Consider the following 17,041-nt stretch of genomic DNA (forward strand, 5'->3'; position numbering starts at 1 on the left):
AAAATAACCCCTCTCCCCATCCATCCTTAGAATTACACTTTCCAGCGAAGTCTAGTTCCCTTTCCTGGTAGATATAATCCTAATTAAAAATAAATTACATGCTGTATAGAACTTGCAATGGAAAAGATAATCCTATTACATATGAGAATATATCCTGATTTTCTTTCCCGCTAAACTGTGGGAGATATCAGATCAGGCTGAGCCCCCCATTGTCGCCTCTTTGAAAACTTTCCTAGAGCCCTAATCCGTCACGTGACGCCCGTGTCAATCTCGGGGTCTGCACGCGAGTTTCACAAAGCAGGCATTAGGCTCGGCAACAGAAACCCAGCTTTGCGGAGCCCGCAGCATTTGCATTCCGAGAAAACGCCGGCCATTGTGGGGCTGTGTTTGTTCTCAGGATTGCGAGACTGTTGCCGGCTAAGTTGCTAAAACCCAGAGAAAGGGGCTCCTTTGAGCCTGCTCAGGCCTTTGGTATGATAACAAGTCGATGTGAGTTGCTTTTGTGGGGCGGGAACGGCGCTGGGGGAGGGCGAGCTCCCCTGCCTTCCCCCCCCCCCGCCCCCGGCCCCACCTCCACCGACATTTTGCTTCCCCCGGGAGTTGCTGTAGGCGCTGATGCGCTATTTTAAATCGTATTTCAATAATCTGGAGGCCGCAGGAGGCAGTGCCGGGAGCTCGTTCTGCTCGCGTGCCTTCACACCTCTACGGCCGGCTCGGAAGGCCGTGTTCGCCGCTCGCCTCCTGCGGCTACCCGCCGGGGGCTCTGCGCCCCACGCTTCCTGGCGCCGCCGCTGTCGGGGTCACTTCCGAGCGGCCGAGTCGCCAGCCCAGGATAAAATGCTTTGGACCTGCTACTAGCCGCCCACACCCCTCCTACCGCCTCCTGTTTTATGCCTGTTCTGCCACTCCCTTCCCCCTGCCCCCAGCACGCCTTCCCGTATTTCAGTCTTGAGAATGAGCAAGATGACACGAAGCGCTTTGAGTAAAAATATTAGGTAGTTGGGATTCTCCAGCCAAGCAAAAATAAAACAAATTTAAACAGCGCGCGGCTGGGATCCTGTGGTCCGGCCCAGAACTGAGAGGCTCGAGACCGCAGGGGGCGCAGGCGTGGGGTCCAGTTCTCAGTCACTTGTGACCGTGCTCTAGGCAATTGTCTACTCACGGAAACAGCTGAAAACATCCTTTTTCTGCTATTCTGCCCCACTGCCCTCACCCTTGTCCTCCCTCAACCCCTCCCTGGGTTCTTGGCTTCGCAGCCGATGCATCGCGCGGACCTGACCTCTAGGGGTTACACTACTGACACTGGGAGGCCGCTGTCCGACTGCGGAGTTCTGAAAGTGTTCGAGTCTGGGCTGACCCTGGAAGGGGGGGGGGGGGAGGGCGCGACCCTGGAAACACTAAAGGTCACTAGCAGGCCCCAGGCCGGAGTGGGAGTGCTGAGGAGCTCGGAAAGAAGACCGAAAGTTCTTTTGGCTGCGCATACCCACCGAGAAATACCTCTTGGGCAGGGGCATAGAGAGAGCAAACTATTAATTGGCAGCTGCGAGGGGGAAAAAAGTGGAAGGGAAGGCTGGGGAATTGTACTCCTGCAGGGGGCGTCGCCCTTTCCTTGTCCCTTCGCGGCTGCAGTTGCCTGGCATCAATGCTTTTAGCAATACCAGGACAGCAAGGTGAACGGGGTGGGGAAAGGAACCCAGAGGCACAACGGCTCTGAGGACGCCCCCAATCTCTTCTCAATCTCATAAGAGCTTTATTTATTGATTTCTGGGGCTGCGTGTGTGTGTGTGTGTGTGTGTGTGTGTGTGTGTGTGTGTGTGTTGTTTGTTTGTTTTATTTTTTGCTCTTTGGCAATTCCAGGGCTCCTACTTCATTCTCCTCCACCCTCATTGCACCCCCACCTACCTGCTTGCTCACCCTGCGGAGCGGGGGTGGGGTGGAGGAGAGCCCCTGAATGTCTTCTGAAAAGACCCCAGGACATAATCACTCATGTCTGAGGGAAAGGAAAACACAGATTGGACGCTGACAGCAGGACTAAAATCTGGATTCAGAAGAATATTTACTAAATACAGTCTGCTTATCAAATCCATCGCCTTAAAAAATTTTTTTCTTGCAGTGCGTGGCTTTTGCTTTTATCTCTCCTCCTTCATACGTATTTGCATAACCTGTTCAATAAAGCTCTTCAATAAGAATTCGTCTTGCTCCTGCTTGGAGCTCCACCTCCCTGGGTCTTTGGATTGTGGGGGTGAGGGAAATACCTGTGAGGGGAGGGGGGCACCGCAAAGCCTGGCCAGTCCGGGGACCCACCCAGCCCAGAGTTTGGCAATACCAAAGCTCCACACGTTTGTAGGCAGATGGTTAAGTTCCCCCAGGTTAGTGCCAGGTTTCAACGTCATGCTGTGATTTTGTTCTTCTGGAACGGGATGAGTGTTGCTTCTCTGAGCAGCCCTATTAGAACAGAAAGAAAATCCTCTAAATAGGCGGAACAAGGCATCAGGAGGGAAAGTTCTCTAAATGCACTTTAATATGAGCCGGGTATTGTGTGGAATTCAGCGCCCATCACCGTTTAGCCGGAGAGTTATGGCAGTGATTGGGGATGAATAGAGGAACATAATGGATACATGTGGCGTTTGCTCATTATATTCAAGTTAGCCCAACTCCGCAGTGGAAACTGTTCAACTTTCTCTCCCCTTAGCTTGTCACAGTGAAATAATACAGACATTGGGGCCTCCAATGGGATCGCCTGCCACGCCATTCTATTTCCACTGCTAACGAGGGCTTCATAAGCCTTTGATACAGTCTGATCTTTGAAACCTTTCCAAATCTCCTCAAGCTTATGCTAAATCCTATTTGGAACTTTTTTTTTTCCTGGCCTGCTAGCGCCCAGGGCTTAAGAAAGCCATTTGGACAGTGACATGCATACTAACACATCGCAGAGCTCTTTTCTGAAAAGGAAGTGGCAGCCTTGATGGCCGTCGCTCACACGAGTAAAACACAATTGCGTACACAAATTTGAATAAAATCAATTCTCTCTTATCCTTAGGACTCCTAAATCGAGAGAATGTATCTGAGAGCTTTGGAAAGCTGGGAGAGAAAGCTAGTAAAATCTTACTGGGTTAAGCAAGTCAATGGAGAAAAAGGAACGAGGTTTAGGAAAGCCTCTAAGATGCAAAATGCAGAGTGGGTGGGGGGTCCCTCACCACTACCCCGAAATCCAAGGTTGTTTTCAGTTCAAACAGCCGGCCCTGGACAGGCACAATTAACAAAACCATCCACCCCCTTTAACTCCCGGCGACCTGTGCCAACTCCTCTGTATTCAGGGCGCTGACAGGAAAGGAAAAAAGGCGAAAGGAGTTAAACAAAGAAAAGATTCCCTAATTTTCCTTTCTTGTTTTCCCCTCTAAGCCTTTCCACATTAAAGGGATTGTCAGAGGCTGGCGTAGGAGCGGCGCGAGCGTGAAGCTGCCATTGGCTGCCCGGCTCTGGTTATTTGCATATCGGCTGTTATAAAAGCGGAGGCGGCGCGCAGCAGCGCAGCTCCAGCAGCTATAGAAGGAAGGGAGAGGTGTGTAGTGTGGACCGGACTGAGCGTCCTCAGAGCCCGCCGGAACCTCGAGCTGCAGCCCACAGATCTCCCGCACTGGGCTCGCAAAGAGCGTGCTCGGAGGAGCCTGGGACTCACGCCCGGACCTGCACCTGCAAACCAGAGACGAATTGCTCCCTCAGCTTTTTGGAATAGCACTTGGGGCTAGCGGCATGAGTCCGGTGAGGCGCGGGGGCAGCCCCTGCCTTTTCCCTTTACAGCTCTTCAGCCTCTGTTGGGTGCTTTCAGTGGCCCAGAGCAAGACAGTGCGATACAGCACCTTCGAGGAGGACGCTCCTGGCACGGTCATCGGGACCCTAGCTGAGGACCTGCATATGAAAGTATCCGGAGACACAAGCTTCCGCCTGATGAAGCAGTTCAACAGCTCGCTGCTCCGAGTGCGCGAGGGCGACGGGCAGCTGACCGTCGGGGACGCAGGCCTGGACCGCGAGCGGCTGTGCGGCCAGGCACCACAATGCGTGCTGGCCTTCGACGTGGTCAGCTTCTCCCAGGAGCAGTTCCGGCTGATACACGTGGAGGTGGAGGTGAGGGACATCAACGATCACGCGCCGCGCTTTCCCCGGGCCCAGATCCCCGTGGAGGTGTCCGAGGGCGCGGCTGTGGGCACGCGCATCCCGCTGGAGGTGCCTGTGGACGAGGATGTGGGAGCCAACGGGCTGCAGAGCGTGCGCCTGGCCGAGCCTCACAGCCCCTTCCGCGTGGAGCTGCAGACGCGCGCGGACGGCGCCCAGTGCGCGGACCTGGTGCTGCTGCAGGAGCTGGACCGCGAGAGCCAGGCCGCCTACAGCCTGGAGCTAGTGGCCCAGGACGGCGGCCGCCCGCCGCGCTCCGCCACTGCCGCCCTCAGCGTGCGAGTGCTGGACGCCAACGACCACAGCCCGGCCTTCCCGCAGGGCGCCGTGGCCGAGGTGGCGCTGGCGGAGGACGCGCCCGTGGGCTCCCTGCTGCTGGACCTGGACGCAGCCGACCCCGACGAGGGCCCCAACGGCGACGTGGTGTTTGCCTTCGGTGCCCGCACCCCGCCCGAGGCGCGCCGCCTCTTCCGCCTGGACCCGCGCTCGGGCCGCCTCACCCTGGCAGGACCCGTGGACTACGAGCGCCAGGACACCTATGAGCTAGACGTGCGGGCCCAGGACCGCGGTCCCGGGCCTCGGGCCTCCACCTGCAAAGTCATCGTGCGCATCCGCGACGTCAATGACAACGCTCCGGACATCACCATCACCCCGCTGGCTGCCCCGGGCGCTCCTGCCGCCTCTCCCTTCGCCGCCGCCGCCGCCGCCGCCGCTCTCGGGGGTGCGGACGCGACCTCGCCGACCGGACCTGGAACGCCGGAGGCCGGCGCCATCTCGCTGGTGCCAGAGGGGGCGGCGCGCGAGAGCCTGGTGGCGCTGGTCAGCACCTCGGACAGAGACTCGGGCGCCAATGGGCAGGTGCGCTGCGCCCTCTACGGGCACGAGCATTTCCGGCTGCAGCCGGCCTACGCGGGCAGCTACCTGGTGGTGACCGCGGCGTCCCTGGACCGCGAGCGCATCGCTGAGTACAACCTGACGCTGGTGGCCGAGGACAGAGGCGCGCCCCCTCTACGCACCGTGCGGCCCTACACGGTGCGCGTGAGCGACGAGAATGACAACGCGCCACTTTTCTCACGACCAGTCTATGAGGTGTCCGTACGTGAGAACAACCCGCCCGGGGCCTACTTGGCCACGGTAGCCGCCCGGGATCCGGACCTGGGCCGCAACGGCCAGGTCACCTACCGACTGCTGGAGGCCGAAGTAGGCCGTGCTGGGGGCTCGGTGTCCACCTATGTGTCGGTAGACCCGGCTACCGGGGCCATCTACGCGCTGCGAAGTTTTGACTATGAGACCCTACGCCAGCTCGACGTGCGCATCCAGGCGAGCGACGGTGGCTCCCCTCAGCTCTCCAGCAGTGCCCTGGTGCAAGTGAGAGTACTGGACCAGAACGACCACGCACCCGTCCTGGTGCACCCGGCGCCGGCCAACGGGACCCTGGAAGTGACGGTCCCCGGGCGCACGGCAAGGGACACGGCGGTGGCGCGTGTACAGGCCCGGGACGCAGACGATGGTGCCAACGGGGAGCTGGCATTCGAGCTGCAGCAGCAGGAGCCGCGAGAAGCCTTCGCCATCGGCCGCCGCACGGGGGAGATAGTGCTCACAGACGACCTCTCGCAGGAGCCCCCCGGCCGCGTCTTCCGGGCTCTGTTGGTCATATCCGACGGCGGCCGCCCCCCGCTCTCCACCACTGCCACTGTCAGCTTCGTGGTGACAGCAGGTGACGGACGCGGGCTGGTGGCGCCCGCCAGTGCAGGGAGCCCGGAGCGCTCTCGCCCGCCTGGCTCGCGGCTCGCGGCGTCGGGGCCGGCGCTACAATGGGACACGCCGCTAATCGTCATCATCGTGTTGGCGGGAAGCTGCACGCTGCTGCTGGCCGCCATCATCGCCATCGCCACCACCTGCAACCGCCGCAAGAAGGAGGTGCGCAAAGGGGGGGCCCGCCGGGAAGAGCGGCCCGGGGCGGCGGGCGGCGGAGCCTCGGCTCCCGGCTCCCCGGAGGAGGCTGCCCGGGGAGCCGGGCCCAGGCCCAACATGTTCGACGTGCTCACCTTCCCTGGCAGCGGCAAAGCGCCCTTTGGCAGCCCCGCGGCCGACCCGCCCCCGCCCGCGGTCGCTGCGGCCGAAGTGCCGGGCTCGGAGGGCGGCAGCGCCACCGGGGAAAGCTCCTGTCACTTCGAGGGGCAGCAGCGGCTCCGCGGCGCGCACGCCGAGGTGAGGCCTTCCTTCGGCTGGGCGCCCCCCTCCGTGCTCCGCGGACAGGCTGGGGGAAGGGATGGAGGGTTCTGGGTGTGCTTGCGCCGGAGAGGTCTAACCTGTCACACTTGTTTTTTTTTTGTTTGTTTGTTTCTTGTCCAATCCTCACCGCTCCCTCCCTCCATCCCACCCCCGCCCCGCTACTCCCATTCCCTGCTGCAGCCTTACGGTGCCTCTCCCGGCTTCGGAAAGGAGCCGGCGCCCCCTGTGGCGGTCTGGAAAGGACACTCTTTCAATACCATCTCCGGCCGAGAAGCTGAGAAGTTCAGCGGCAAAGACAGCGGCAAAGGGGACAGTGATTTCAACGACAGCGATTCCGACATCAGCGGGGACGCTCTGAAAAAGGATCTCATCAACCACATGCAGAGTGGTGAGGACTCTTCTTTCCTGCCAAGTTCAACGTTCCTTCTCTCCCCGCCCCTTTCTGCCCTCCTCTCACTCTCCGTTCCCCCAGCCCTCCTCCTCCTTCCCCACTTTTTTCAGTCCTCGGGGTTTGGGATCCCAGCCTTCCTCAGAAAGAAGAATTTCAAAATGCCTCGTCGAGGCAGCTCCACCACTTAAATAAAGAACACAATCCCATCCGGTTAGGCGGAGGCAGGGGTGACGCTAGCTACCTGAGGAGGGGAATTCTGCTTATCAGGTTTTTAATTTGCTTCCAGCCAAAAAAGCTGAACCAACTTCGTGTTAAGGTGGCTTCATAGGAAGCAGTATTTCTTTCAAATCTTGAATCGTCGCGTTCACCCCCATACTCTTCTTTTCAGCCGCCCTGACCCCGTCTGACATTCTGAAGAGGGAGGCGTAGCTGTATGCAATCTCAGTAACAATCATCACCCTCTCTCCCTTTCTCTTTTCTGTTAGGACTGTGGGCGTGCACTGCTGAGTGTAAGATCCTGGGCCACTCTGACCGCTGCTGGAGCCCGTCATGCGGAGGGCCCAACACACATCCCCCGCCTCACCCACCGGCCCAGATGTCTACCTTCTGTAAGAGCACGTCCCTGCCTCGTGATCCTCTGCGCAGGGACAATTACTACCAGGCCCAGCTGCCCAAGACAGTGGGGCTGCAGAGCGTCTATGAGAAAGTGCTACACAGGGACTATGACAGGACAGTCACTCTGCTCTCCCCTCCCCGCCCGGGGAGGCTCCCAGACTTGCAGGAGATTGGGGTACCCCTCTATCAGTCCCCCCCTGGCAGGTACCTGTCCCCAAAGAAGGAAGCCAATGAAAATGTGTAATCCCATGCTGCATGTCTTCACAACATATACAGGTCACTCCGAGAAGCCCCTAAATTATTGACAGGTTTCAGTGTTGTATATATAAATATGCAAGATGTGCCTTAAAATGAAGTTGTTGGAAGCTATTTCCAATCACATTGGTACTGTTTGGTATTTGCAAACAAAAATGTAGTTAATGTAATTTTTATGAAATGTGTGCAGTATTTAATTTTTCTTATCATGCTATTGACTTTAATTTCACTTGCGGCTTGCCATTTTCTTAGTGTTTTTAACCTGTACATTGTGTAATGTAATGTTTGTATATAATGAAATTTTGTTATATTTTTATATAATAAAAGCTAAAGTGGAAGTTATTGCCAAAGGAACTGTCTGTAAGACAAAAAAAAAATGGGAATTACTTAATGGAAATTTACCTTTCACCTGAAACAACCTAGTGTTTGAGAATTTTTGCCTTGCCAAGTATACCTTGTATATCTTGAGTCTGTGGTAGATTTCAAGTTCAATGTTACTTAATTACATTTGGTTTTCTGTAAACCGTGTCACTTATAAGCACAGTAATAAAGGATTTGTCATGTGTTTGAAGAATCTGCTAATTGCTTTTCATGAAGTTGCCTACAGTTAGACATTCACAAATAATCTAAGAGCCAGAATTAAACCTTCTTTCAAGTGCTAATTATTTGGGCATTATTAATATTCACAGCAATATTAAATTTCCAAGTATTGGAAAGTCTCATCTGAGTATTAAAAATACTTTATTTTGTAAATCATGCGCAACTCCATTTACATCAGGCACTCTATAAAATCCTTTTCCTCATTTATTCACTCAACAGATATTTATGGTGCATCTACAAAAAGTGGAGAAAGCTGTTTGGGCTGTTCATTCACTAATTAAACATCTGTTGAGTTTTTACTAACTGCAGTAAGTCCTCTAAGAGCTGGAGTTCGAGGTTAAGAAGACCTAATCTCAAGGAGCCCTTAGCATATAGGATGTTAATAGCAAAAAGACACTCAAATGTATGGGTGAAATGACATGGTACTTGGGATTTGCTTTAAAATATTCTAGAAGGAAACATGGGGCTACATGAAACAAGACTGATAAAATATGGATCATTGCCACTGCTAGCATGGGTACATGTGGAGATGGAGGAGGGTAATGATACTGATCTATTTGTGTGTTTGCATGTACTTGATGTTTGTTATGGAAGGTTTTTAAAAAGCCACTCTAAAAGACCTATGTCTATTTCTTATATTTAATGCATTCATTTCATTGGAAATTAAAATGATAACAATAAGCACTAGCATTTACTGAACAAGCTTTAAAATGAGCAGAGCTCCTTACAAAGCATCTGCATGAATTATCTCATTTAATCCTCAAACTACCCCCCATGAGATGGGAACTATCATTATCTCCATTTACAGATAAGGAAACTGGGGCACAGCAAGGTTAGGTAAAATGCCCAAAGTCACACAGCTAATCAGTGCCCAGAATGAGATTCAAACCCAGATTATTCAAGGCAAGAAAATAAAATGAAGCAACAAGAGTTTTGTTGTTTTTTTTTTTTTTTTTTATCTTGAAAGAAACAAAGAGGTGGAAAAGTCCCAATGCATTGCCTTTACCGCCTGATTATTGTTTAGCTCTTTATATTTGTGAAGTGCCTGTGTTCCCTTATTACTAATTACAGAGTGTGAGGCACTGTAATGAATAGAGGAGCCCTCAAAGCTGCCTGTTGAAGTCAAAATTGAAACCAGTGGTGGCTCCAAGCCGAACAGCAGGGTGGTCACACACAAGTGCTTCGCCACCCACGGCCTGCACAAAGTTCAGCGGTTTCTTCATGCAACTGAGCTGAGCATGTGCCTGACAAGTTCAGACTGCCCAGACATCACGTTCTAAAAGAAAGCATCAGATGTGGCTAGGTTACCAGACAGCTCCAGAGCCACGATGACCAGGCGCCAGCAGAGAGAGCCCTAGCTAGAACTCCCATTTCAACATCTACATCTTTATTCTTGAGCCAGTCCCATCAAATGCAGAGCCGAAGGACCAATAATCCCACACTGCCGTCTAAAAACATCCGATCTCTGGGGTGCCTGGGTGCCTCAGTCGGTTAAGCGGCCGACTTCAGTTCAGGTCATGAGCTCACCCTTGGTGGGTTCAAGCCCTGCCTCCGGTTCTGTGCTGACAACTCGGAGCCTGGAACCTGCTTCGGATTCTGTGCCTCCCTCTGTCTCTGCCCCTCCTCCACTCGTGGTCTGTCTGTCTCTCTCTCAAAAATGAAAGAAAGAAAGAAAGAAAGAAAGAAAGAAAGCAAGCATTCAATCTCTGAATGTGTTTGCCTGTTTTTATCCTTCCAAAGTAAAATACTGTCATTGTCATTATTTTATTTTGTACCACGAAAACTATTTCATTAATCCAAAAAATCAGTTGTCAAAACCGCTATGACTTCACCATCATATTTTTCCCTTAGAGAAATGACCATTAAGAGACCTTATTTTTGCTTAGAACTTAAAAAAAAAAAATCAAACATACAATTCAGTCCATAAAATTGTTTGTTTAAACCAAAAAAAAAAAAAAAAAAAGGCAGGGGTGGGGGGAGTTGGAGGGGGGGTTCTAAGGGCCCGCAGCAGGAGCTCTCAGAGAAATGGGAGTTAAGTGCAAGAGGCTTCATGCTTTTCTCTAGAAATGTTGACTTTTGTGTACATTTCTAAGAAAATATATTACTTATTAAATTAAATGAACAGCTCTAAATGCCGAATACTTAGGACAATGCCCAGCCCATGGTAATAATTGCTTCATTCTATCTTGCCTTCCTTGAAAGCCAATCTCTATAGTAACTATCAGCCCAGTCCCACCACTAGGGAAGAGGACACAGACTCGGGCTGTCTGGACTTGTTTCGCAATCAGTTTGCTTTCTTCACTTTTTCCTCTTTCAGTATGTCATTCAGAGCCTTGTGTATACTCAACACTCTACAAACAAGTGCAGCTAAAGTAAACATCACAGGCCAGCTCACAAACCTTAGAGATCTGTGATGGTATCACAAACACCTCTCTCGAGCTGGAGGCCAACAACCCTTAGGCACCTTGGCAGTGAGCACTGGGACATGGGAAAGTCCTTGGGGAAGTGGGAGAGTCACCTTGAAAGAGAAAGCTCAAGCCAGACTTTCCCAGTTTCATATTTTTATATCTGGCCCCATTGACTTGGATGTCCTACACTTCCTATAATAAAATATCCATCAAAGAAACCACTTCAGAAAATTAAAATGTAAGTGGTTTCAACATCTATTGAAAAATGCATTCTGAAATAGAGTGAAAACAGGATGCATATCTTCAATACAAATATATATGCACATGGAGAGAAAATATATATATAATCAGGATGAGTTCCATGCCATAATTAGCTAACTATCTGGCTTATCTCACTTGGCACACATAAGGTTTTATCCTCTAAAAATTCCATTTTAGAAAACAAGCATATTCACTTTAGTATTGAATTCAGTAACAACGGGATAATTGGAATGCTCTAAGTTTTAAAAGCAAACTGAAGCAAAGTAATACAATACTCGATGGAGCACTGTGCTTTGCAACAACTCAGAAGGGCTTTGAAAATGCTGTCTAGTTTTCAACAGCTATGCAATAACTCAAGAGAGTATTTATTATTCCCTTTCTTCAGAGGAAAATAATCTGCAATGGAATTCACCAACAAGTTCAAAGTCACCTAATGAGTGAACAGCAGGTAAAAAGAGACACCAGGCTGTTTTAAAAGGCATCAGTTAAAATGCCAGATTAAATGTGCCCTTTTACCAGGGGGAAAAAGTCTTCACTCATTATCCGAGTACAGGATTTGCTCCCACGAAACTTGTAAAAGAAATTTCAACATGTCAGAGTAAAATCCACATAGTTTAAGGTGAATCAGGGAAATTCCATTTTGCCTACCCACTGTGACACTTGGCTATATGATGGACACTTTGGACTCATTGTGTCCAAATGGAAATCACCCCCTTTCCTTACCACCATCATCCCCCAAACTACCTCTCTGGCAATTGTTCTAAACCCAATGAATGGGACCACAGTTTATAGACCAAACCCAAAATACACACCATTTTAAGACTCCACCCTATTTCTTTCTTCCGCTCAATCAAGATCCGTTGGTTCTATTTTCTAAATATTTTTTTAAGTTTACTTTTTTATTTTGAGAGAGAGTGAGAGAGAAAGAGAGAGTGAGTGAGCAGAAAGGGGCAGAGAGAGGGGGAAAGAGAGAATCCCAAGCAGGCTCTACATGACCTGAGCTGAGATCAAGTGTGGGTGGCTTAACCGACTGAGCCACCCAGGCGCCCCTCTACATATCTTTTTAAGTGTTCCTTCACTCCACGAAGGAGATCTAATGCTCTGCCCAAGTTCCCACTCTGAAGTCCACCTCAGCTTCAGAGGCTGCTTCGGGTTGCATCTGTGATAGTCTCCATCATCACGTCTGTCTCTGCTGCTTGAGACTTGCTTGAGGCCCCAACACTGGTAGGGCCACACAAGTTTATTCAGCCTGTGCACAGAGCAGTCTGGAAGGACAGGGGATTTAAGACCTGCAGAGGCAAACTTCAGCCAATTAGGGATGAGTTTGGTGGACAAACACCCCAGCTTTCCTGTCTCTTGGAGGGGCAGTTTTGAGTTATGTTCTACACAGTTCTCCTTAGAATCCCAAGTGAATTTGAGCCCCAGTTGCCCACAGCAGCAAGGCACCCAGCAATACCCCCGCTCATTGGTGTTTCCCTACCTCACTTTCCTCAGTGCTTTCTAGGATCACTTCCCAAACAAATTTCTTGCACCCAAGTCCTTGCCTCAGTGCCTGCTTTTAGGGAGACTATCCAAATTAGGATGGCTGCACAAAAACAAGAATAAAGATACCATTTTTTAGTGATTACTGTGCTCTACACACTGCACCAAGCACTTTACATGTAATCCTCACAGCTTTGCAAGGTAAGGCCTCATTAGACCATACATATGGGGAAAAGCAAGACTTGGAGAGGTAAGGTAACTTGACGTAGGTCACACAGCTAATTGGGGGTGGGGGGGAGCTTGAGATTAAAATGGACATCTGTCTAATACAGAATAAGAAATACTTGGGGCTCCTGGGTGGCTCAGTTGGTTAAGCATCTGACTTCAGCTCAGGTCATGATCTCGCAGGTTCATAAGTGAGTTGTAGTCCTACATTAGGCTGTCTGCTGTGGGCACAAACCTGCTTCAGATCCTCTGTCTCCCTCTCTCTCTGTGCCTCCCCTACTTGCGCGCTCTCTCTCTCTCTCTCTCTCTCTCTCTTTCTCAAAAATAAAATAAACATTAAAAAAAGGTGGGGGGGGGCGCCTGGGTGGCTCAGTCAGTTAAGCATCCAACTTCAGTTCAAGTCATGATCTCACGGTTCATGAGTTCGAACCCCACTAGGGGTTCTGTGCTGACAACTCAGAGCCTGGAGCCTGCTTGGGATTCTGTGTCTCCCTCCTTCTCTGCCCCTCCCCTACTTGTGCTCTGTCTCTCTGTCTCTTAAAAATAAACATTAAAAAAATTGTTTTAAAAATACTGCCTTATTCAAACTCTTATGGTGTCTTTCCTGGGTTCCAGCACAACGCTACCTGCTCTGCCTGTCCCCTTCCACTCCAGCCTCCACACTGCCACCATAAAGACTTTTTCTAAACATCTGATCTCAGTCACTCTGCTGATTAATACCCACATGACTCCCACCACCTTTAGGAAGTGCTGTCGGTGGCATCCCAGACCCTTCATGCTCTTGCCACCACCCCCCCCCCCTCCCCAGACTGGGTCCTGCTGCTGTCCCTTCCTCCCGCCAGCCCACCCGCTATGCACACCTGGAGCTTCAGCCACAAGGATCTACGTAGGTTTCACGAAGGGCCTTCATGCTGGCCCTTTAGCCAGGGCTAGCATTCTATTTCCTCTCCCTCTCCCCATCTTCCTCTCCTATGATCCTTTCTTCTTACCCTTCAAGACTGTTCAAGAATCACTTTACCTCCTCTCCCAGCCACCAGCCAGACCGGGCAGGGCACACCTCCTATGTGCTTCCTTAGCGCTTACCAAACTGAGGGTGATCACTGCTCCATATCTCTCTCTCCTCCGGCGGCCCATGAAATCAAGGACTGTGTATTTCATCTCTCTGTCCCCAGCACCTGGCTGGTACATAATCAGGATTCAATAAAACCACTTGCTGAATGAAATGATTTACTGAGCCAAGCACAAAAGGTCATGGTTACACACCACAGCCAAGAGACTCTGCATCTACAAGTCAACATACCTCCCCACAAGGGGTCTATGCTAAATATGCCTCCAAATCAGACATGACCAACATATTCAGGATCTCATCCACCCCAGCCGGTCTAGTGATGGCAGGAGTTCCAGAAGACCACAGAATAGCATCAGCCCTGTCCACATAGAAGCCACCTTACCTATTGAAGATCAACCCTTCCCCCATCTTCAAGTCCTAATGCAGCAGCACCTCTTAGACCCAACTCAAGCCACTCACAGAAGTGTGTGGGCATCATTTTCCTGGAGATTTGATGTGATCTAGTCCATTTCAGTATTTCAGTATCTGAAGCAACATGGCCCCAATACAAATAATTGTCAAATCTATCTTTCATTCTAGGCAAACACAGCAAACCATGCAGTTGATGAAAGCATCTAGTTGTTTTCTATGTTAAATGTTGGCTATTAGTCTCTTCTCTTATTGAGACTTTGTCCATTTTGCTAATTTTTCTCCTATCAGTTCTAGGAGAGTAGCTGCTGAGGAGTGAAGATTTCCTTCTGATGAATGTCACTAGATCATCGGAGAAAGAACTGGGCTGTTGGCAGTAGTGGGTGAGTGGGTGGAAACGGAATCTCAATTTTATTCGGTGACTGACTTTCAGCCATCACTGAACCTCCTTGTGATTCATTCTACTTATCAGCCAAGAGCCCTTAATCACCAACCTCACTGCAGGTCTGAGAATGAACTAATGATGCTGAAATGCAGCAAGAATGCTAAGGGCTGTGTCTGCCATCCTCTCGTGCTGAAGAAATTCAGTGTCACCATTCTGTCTCTGGCATTCCTCCCAAAGCATGGTGGGGCATCTCCCAAACTATATCTACATACAAAACTAGTAAATGTCCCATTCTACAACATTATCTAGATTTTTTTTTTCAGGTACCCATATGGACCTCTTAAGTATCTTCATAAATCTTTCAATTCCTTGCTTAACTTTGGGTGACTATTCCTGAGCAGCACAGCCTGAGATGGAGATTCTCCTAAAAATCACTTATTGAAAAAGTTCTCTCAGGAGGAAGGGAGGGAAGTCAGCACGAGAGGGCAGGAGAAAAAAGCTTTCCTGGGAAGGAAGCCATCATAAGTCTTCAGCAGCTCACAGCAGCCAGGAAGGAGTGCACGGGCTCCACAGGTACTTGTGGGTGGGGCACCAAGAGCATGGACTTTAGCAGCGCTTCCCAAATCAGAATCACCTAGAGGACTTGTTAAGACACAGAGTGCCAGGGGCGCCTGGGTGGCTCAGTCGGTTGAGCGTCCGACTTCAGCTCAGGTCACGATCTCGAGGTCCGTGAGTTTGAGCCCCGCGTCGGGCTCTGGGCTGATGGCTCAGAGCCTGGAGCCTGCTTCCGATTCTGTGTCTCCCTCTCTCTCTGCCCCTCCCCCGTTCATGCTCTGTCTCTCTCTGTCTCAAAAATAAATAAAACGTTAAAAAAATTAAAAAAAAAAAAAGACACAGAGCTTCTGATACAATAGGTTTGGGGTGAGGTCCTATAATGTGCATTTCTAACAGGTTGCCTGGTGATGCTGCTGCTGCTGGTCCAAGGACCACTCTTTGAGAAACACTGCACTATGGAGATTATGCAGTGTCTCCAGAATATTTAATTGTATGCTTGTCACAGACACCAGAACAAACAGAAAACCCCCAAGTAGAGACAAGGTGAAGTGGTAAGTGCGAAGCTTGGAGCTAAAAAGGCAGGACCCTGCCCCATCTACCAAGACATCATCTACACTATGTGCCTTGCCTCTATCCTCTCCTCCCCTCACCTCTCCGCTCCCACAGCACACAGGTGAGAGGTGTTGGGAGAGGTTAAAGGGGGCCTGGAAAAGTCTATTGATGTCCACTCCATGCTGCTCACAAATGATGAGGTTCCTGCTGGAGTGCTGTGCACAGCTCTGAGTGGTACAACTTGTCAGGGACCTGGGGCATGTCTGAAGGGGAAGGAGTGGGGGTTGAGGGTACTCAGTGCAGTAACGTTTCATGGGGGAGATTTGGTAAACAATCTATAACAATGCATTATACTCAAAACTAGGATGGGTTACCTCAAGAGGTGGTGATTCCCTGTCACTGGAAACTTTCAAGCAAAGGTAAGACAATGAGCTGATGGAATAAGGGGTGAGGAGTTCTGATTTGGGGGTCAAATAAGGTAGCCTTTGCGTTTCCTCCCAAGCTTATTAGTTACTAGTTTATGCAAATTCCTGTTATGGCCTTTCTTCTTCTCTCCAGGTATTCTCAGTGTCCTGTCCTGCTCTACCTGATTCTCAAATGGTAGAAAGCTTAGCACTCTAGCTTTTATTCCATTCATCTTGTAAGAGCCCCTAAATTCCTTCCAGTTTTCTAAGAAAAGCCAGAATAATTCCTGTTTTCCTGGTTGGGTACTTAGCTGATCTGAAAGACCAGGTCTATAATTTTCTCCTTTTATGGCATAAAACCCAACTCTTGTCCCTGCGAAATTGTCTTTGATTTGTTGTAAGGTATTTCTCAAGACACTTTTTAAAATATACTGCTCACAATGACAGCCCTCTGTCACTGATCATGATAAGTGGCCCCATCTTACAGAAAGGGAAACCGAGCAAGATTATCAGAAGCAGGTGTCCTCCCTCTCCCTTCCTTCGTCCTGCCACTCTTCAGTGCTTATTAAATGGAGATATTTATTCAACCTAAGTCCCAAGCTTATGTTCATTTTCAATCATTTAAGAATTGAGTCACTGGGGTTGTGTTTTGGCCAGCCTCCTGCATTCACTCATCCCAGACCCATGCGCTAGAATACAAAGGGGCTGTGATTCATTTCTGCTCTTCAGCTTCACTAATCAGAGAAGCCCATGGCTCTTGCCATGCGCTGAGTGATATAACGGAAATCTCTAGTCTGAGGGCATGAGATTCAGATGCAGCTTTAAAAAAAAAAATGTCAGGCAATCTGATTTACTGTAGCTGTGGAGATGTGGGAAGAAAAAAGAGCAAGAGTGGGTTGTTTGTGTTCTCTCTTACTCCTGACTAGGACACAGACAACTACCAATTTGCTTGACCAAGTCATCCATGTGGGCTCACATAACTCCAGCCAGACAAGGACGAATGGACAGGCCCGAGCAGTGCAC

General features: G+C 50.3%; 1 protein-coding gene and 1 long non-coding RNA gene across 3 annotated transcripts; one reads left to right on the forward strand and one right to left on the reverse strand.

Moving 5' to 3' along the window:
* Nucleotides 1-2,032: 2,032 nt before the first annotated feature.
* Nucleotides 2,033-4,478, reverse strand: LOC147584738 (uncharacterized). Its single transcript, XR_015252751.1, has 2 exons — nucleotides 3,861-4,478; nucleotides 2,033-2,445 (listed from the first exon to the last, which is right to left on the reverse strand). It is a non-coding gene; the product is annotated as an uncharacterized LOC147584738 (long non-coding RNA).
* Nucleotides 3,547-8,243, forward strand: PCDH8 (protocadherin 8). Of its 2 annotated transcripts, none has more exons than XM_086711052.1 (3): nucleotides 3,547-6,384; nucleotides 6,589-6,796; nucleotides 7,285-8,243. In XM_086711052.1, exons 1-3 carry the CDS (start codon nucleotides 3,754-3,756, stop codon nucleotides 7,656-7,658), a joined length of 3,213 nt encoding a protein of 1,070 aa, XP_086567178.1. In that variant the 5' UTR covers nucleotides 3,547-3,753; the 3' UTR covers nucleotides 7,659-8,243. The 2 variants fall into 2 exon arrangements, with proteins under 2 accessions (XP_086567178.1, XP_086567184.1); XM_086711058.1 differs by having other exon boundaries at nucleotides 3,547-6,093.
* The last annotated feature ends 8,798 nt before the right edge of the window (nucleotides 8,244-17,041 follow it).

This window comes from Puma concolor, chromosome A1, assembly GCF_028749965.1.
Source record: "Puma concolor isolate L17-30 chromosome A1, mPumCon1.1.hap2, whole genome shotgun sequence".
Taxonomy (NCBI): domain Eukaryota; kingdom Metazoa; phylum Chordata; class Mammalia; order Carnivora; family Felidae; genus Puma; species Puma concolor.

Bases quoted from the DNA above. Each gene is read 5' to 3' on its own strand.
- PCDH8 (XM_086711052.1), top strand. From the start codon at position 3,754: ATGAGTCCGGTGAGGCGCGGGGGCAGCCCCTGCCTTTTCCCTTTACAG. The intron at 6,385-6,588 runs GTGAGGCCTTCC...TCCCTGCTGCAG, and splicing joins TCCGCGGCGCGCACGCCGAG to CCTTACGGTGCCTCTCCCGG. The intron at 6,797-7,284 runs GTGAGGACTCTT...CTTTTCTGTTAG, and splicing joins CATCAACCACATGCAGAGTG to GACTGTGGGCGTGCACTGCT.